Genomic DNA, 5,000 nt, shown 5'->3' on the forward strand with positions numbered 1-5,000 from the left:
TCCTAAAAATGGATTTCCGTAGTAATTACTCAAATCCCCTTTTTCGTCAACGGAAAGTTGATTGCTCACTCGATCTGCTTCATCATCCCTTTAACAAAAAAAAAAAAAAAAAAAAAAAATTTTTTTGTAATTTTTATCAAATGAAAAAATAGTCAAGTGCAAGAAAATTTTTTATTAAACACTCACAATGCCCATTCGAGTGGATAATTTTTTATGGCCTGATAAAGAGCTTTAAGAATATCTCGTGGAAAATTTTCCCCTTCGTTTAAATCCCTTAAATTATCTATGAATTCTTCACATGTCATTTTTCTACTTATATTCTGACCGTTTAAATCCGTGTTTAGAAGCATGAGAGCGCATGTTAACGTGTGAACCGCATCTGAAAAAGAATTCATCTCAACACACTCCTAACTTGAGTTTTCCCCCCCCCCCGACCCAAATGTTTACCTTGAGAATTAAAAGTACCGGGATTACATTCCAGATACCTTTTTGAAAAATGTACTAAAACCCTTTCTCTTTCCTGAGTTTCCCCCGCCAGGCTGAATTGTTTAAGGAACTTTCGTAATGCCGTATCCAGTGTGTCTTTCGTAAAAGTAAAATGTTTTAAATATTCTTCTGCCACTGCACGGCTGAAGTCGTTACTGTAAAATCCATTTTCACGATTAGCCATAACGAAACACAGTTAATTACAATAATTACAATAGTAAAATAAAATAGTAAAATATATACTTTTTACTTAAATGCCTGGAAACGTCGCTTTTCTTAAAACCGTCCAACGTGTACAACCTTTTAGCTAATCTTATTGCACTTGGAAGATCGACCGCTTTCGGTGAATAATGAAAACTGTGTAAGGATTCAATGTCGCTGTCTTCGTCGCTACCAGATTGAGAAGGCGATTTATTAACTCCATCTTCGCAAGTTTCGTCACAGCCCTCCTTCTCCTTCGACTCCTAAAAAAAAAAAAAAAAAGGTTTAAGAGGGTTTTAAATTATTTTAAGCTTTACTAATCTTTTATCACGTCCTATTTTTAATTTTTTAAACGCGATATAAATTTTATTTTGATGAACATTTTTTGAATTAATTGATTAATAAATATTAACGAACCTCCGAATTTGTCTGTTCGGTCGTTTCCTTTTCTTGATAAAAATTATTATTATTTCTAATAACATTCGTCGTTTCCGGTCCTTTGACTTGAATTATTATTTTATGATCACTGGTATTCGAGAAAAAGCAATTGGGTTTACCGTTTAATTTGCTTTTTCCCCTGGGCATTTTTTCTTCGTTTTTATCACTGTTAGCAGTACTTCGATTTTGCGATCCCGATACAGGATCGCTCACTAATAAAGTCGAATCGGAATCACTAGGATCACTTATTTCCATCATTAAATCTCTCGCGTTGAGTATGTCCATTGTTATTTCTTCTTGATAGTCGGGAGAAGAAATGTTCGAAACGGCTTCGCTCGCAGACACGTCGCTCGTGGGATTCCAGTGATCCGGAATTGAATTGTGATTGCTTTGCGGTTTCATTTCAATTTCGGGTTGCTGATTTTTTTGCTGCAACGAATTCGAATTCGATGACATTATCGAAGAGGAAACACTCGTCGGTGATACCGGTGAAAGGCTTCTTTGAGAACTAGACGAAGAAGAAATCGTGCTCGCGTGACACAAATTATGTTCCGAACCGGAAACGGAACCGCAATTCGAGTGAGAGGGAGATCCCGAATGAGGAGCGTTGTAAGTCCAAACTATTCTATCGGTTTTGGGCGATCCTTTTTCTAAACCTGCAAACGTGGGTGCAATTTAAATAGTATTCGTCACAATTTTCTTACTCAACGTATAAATTTATCCGAAATGTTCACTCACCGGAATTCTTCGAGCATTCGTTATTAATCTTATCGAAATTACCACTTTTCCTATTTTCCTCTCTTTTATGAGGAGGTTCCGATATTCTTTTGCCCTCTTCCGAAGGCTTCGTTTTTCGTTCTCCACTCGTATTTTGACTCCCATTAGAAATTTCTAATTTTACGTGTGGAGGCTCTTCGGCTATGTGTAATACCGTTGTATTTGATGATGACATTTCTAAACTGTCAGATGACCGATCATCGATCGGACCCGTTCCTATTCTATCTGAAATTGAATTACAATGATGTGTTGTGGTTTTATCACCATCCACTCTAGTATCAAGCAACGTATTCAAACTACTTCTAATGTCGTCATCTATGTCTATATCCACCGTGGAAATAGATGAATTTTTCTGGAAAAAAAACAAATAATTAAATAAATAAATAAGGAGAAGAGTTAAAAAAAATTTTTTTTTTTTTTTGGTAATTTTCAAACTTCTTCAAAACCTGGCATTGTAAATGATCTTCACTTCGGCTAGTTCTGACACCCGTTTGAAAAGTGTAACAAGATGTTCCACCGAACGTTTTCGATTCGTCGGTACTTGTCGGACTCTCCGGCGGGGATGACAATGATCTTTTTCTTATACCCGAATTAGATTCATTTGGGCTTGTGGGTACCGAATTGTGATGATCCTGACGATTGTGATTTTTGTGATGATGATACCTGAAACTGCAAGGGGGGGGGGAGGTTCAATTATTCAAACGTTTAACAAATAAATAAATTTAAATATTTGATTACACACACACACACACACACACACCCACACACCGCAATGTAAATAAATAAATTAATAATAATAATAATAATATAAACACCTAAAGGTTTTTTTTTTTTTTTTTAAATGTTTATTTTAGGTAATTTTCATTATTATTATTATTATTTTTAATTTGAACGTTTGAAATTTTTTATTGTGGGGAGTTGGCATTCAGTTTAAGGAAGGGATTTCCTTAGCTTTTTGCGTCAGACAGCCAACTTTCCGTCGCCTGTAAGCCCGCAAATATTTTAACGCGTTCAATAAAAAACAGAAAAAAAAAAAAAAAAACTCAACAGCAAACTCAGACAATTTTTATCTTATGGGGGGAAAAAAAAAAAAATTTTTTTATAAAGACGTGGCTCTATCTCTATCTCTCTCTCTCTCTCTTTTTTTCAAATAATAAATCATTACATCCATTATAAAAATTAATATTTTTATCGTTTTTTATGAGTGTCGCACACTTACATAACATTTAAGAGACGTGGGATTAGCAAGTACGGTAACATTACGTACGACATTACGTAATTAATAATAATAATAATAAATAAATAAAATACCTCAAACTGTCGATTTTTTTCTGTCGCTTGGGTAAAATTCCGCTGCTCTGTTGAGTCCTCGACAAATTCAATATCAAATCTCCCGTCATCATGAATGCTTCGAATCTTGGAGTTTTCGTTTTGTTATTATTACCGTAATGATTTTCATCTTTCCCAAATGAATCTTTTAAAAATTTTTCCGAATTCGTAATGGATTTTTTTTTCGGTTCCGAAACCGTCGGCTCGTCCAATATCGAAGGCTAAAAAAACAAAACACAAATAATAATAATAATAATAATAATAAGATAAAGCCAACGGCCATAGCGTGCTGGTCACACCGGTTCCCGTACGATCACCGAAGTTAAGCAGCATCGGGCGTGGTGCAAACTTGGATGGGTGACCGTTTGAGAACGCCACGTGCTGTTGGCTTAAAAAAAAGAGCAAAAAAATGAGAACAAGACAAAGTAAGAACCAAAAACAAAATCTTGTTCTACTGTCGACCTGAGGCAGCTCGACGAGAATGTGAATTTCACTGCTTCTGACCCTGGCCACTCCAAAGATGTTAGTCACCGGAGCCCAGGTCAGGAGACAAATCGTTCCCATCGAATAAAGATGGACTCAGGAAGACCTTCAAGAATTGATGTGGTGCTATCTTATAATAAGTGGCACCACCGAAATTCGAGTATTTGTCCCTAAGGAATCGGGTAGAAACCTCGGATAAATACTTAAAAACCCCGACAAGTAGCCTTGTCGTGTTTAATGGTGGATAATAATAAAAGATAAAATATTTTTTTTTACGACGAGCTAATAACGTTACACTTACACTTACACACACACACACGAGTGAAATCAAATTTAAAAAAAATAAAAGCTTGTGAGAAAAAAAAAAACAATTTACGATTTGATAATGTTTAATAAAAAAATAAAAAATAAATGAAAGAAATTAATAATAAACCATTCGATACGTATATTCACTTTCCTTTTAATTTTTTTATAGAAAAAAAAAAAAAAAAAAAAAATTACAGATAAAAAATGTAAAAAAAAATAAGAAGCTTATTTTAAAAAATTATTAATGATAATAATAATAATAATAATAATGATATTATGTTGCACCATAAAACAAATGAATAGATATTTAATTACATTAATGTTTGCGCGCTTTATGTTAATTATCTCGTTTTCACGCAGACGTTTGATTAATGGCGACTTTTTCACATTAATAATAATAATAATTCAATACGAAAACGGTTTTTTTTGTAAAACGTTTGAATTTTTCAACCTTGAATCCTCTCTCAACCTTTATGAAAAGCACTTTTTTCATTCGGACATATTTATTTATTTAATTAAATACTCGAAATTCAACAATTCATTTCGATAAATAACATTTTTTTTTTTTTTTTTTTTAAATCCGTTGCATTTACTGATTTCATTTCATATTTAATATTCGATTTTACATTAATTAAATTATTAAAATAACACGCACGGTTTTAACAAGAACACAATCACAATTATTTATTTATTAATCGGTCTTGATTAAAACAAATCACAAAAATTAAATTAAATTAATTTTACACATCATCATCATCGTCATAACGCTTCGAACTATGACAAAACAAAAAAAATTAACGGATAAAAAGTCAAACTGTCGGGAAAAAAAAAAAATGTAACGCTTCATCTCATTGGCTGAAATTTTTTACCGTCTTTTCGTGACTTTTGATTGGTGGATTTGATTTCGCGGAAATTTAAAACTACTCGCTCCGCGTTCGACAGTCACACATCTTGATAAATAACAACAAAAAAATTTTCGT

General features: G+C 33.2%; 1 protein-coding gene across 1 annotated transcript in view; it reads right to left on the reverse strand.

The window, feature by feature from the left end:
• The window catches only part of Phum_PHUM221270 (arf6 guanine nucleotide exchange factor, putative), a gene marked incomplete at both ends in the record, with an annotated part of 5,358 nt that extends 845 nt beyond the window's left edge, over window positions 1-4,513 (reverse strand). The window contains 9 exons of the mRNA XM_002425766.1: window positions 30-88; window positions 187-379; window positions 448-641; window positions 730-950; window positions 1,105-1,781; window positions 1,864-2,254; window positions 2,349-2,565; window positions 3,214-3,452; window positions 4,472-4,513. Of these exons, the coding sequence (XP_002425811.1) occupies window positions 30-88; window positions 187-379; window positions 448-641; window positions 730-950; window positions 1,105-1,781; window positions 1,864-2,254; window positions 2,349-2,565; window positions 3,214-3,452; window positions 4,472-4,513 (2,233 nt within the window). The remainder of the gene's footprint in view (window positions 1-29; window positions 89-186; window positions 380-447; window positions 642-729; window positions 951-1,104; window positions 1,782-1,863; window positions 2,255-2,348; window positions 2,566-3,213; window positions 3,453-4,471) is intronic.
• Window positions 4,514-5,000: the final 487 nt, after the last annotated feature.

The sequence above is a fragment of the Pediculus humanus genome, genomic scaffold, assembly GCF_000006295.1.
Source record: "Pediculus humanus corporis 1103172107574 genomic scaffold, whole genome shotgun sequence".
Taxonomy (NCBI): domain Eukaryota; kingdom Metazoa; phylum Arthropoda; class Insecta; order Psocodea; family Pediculidae; genus Pediculus; species Pediculus humanus.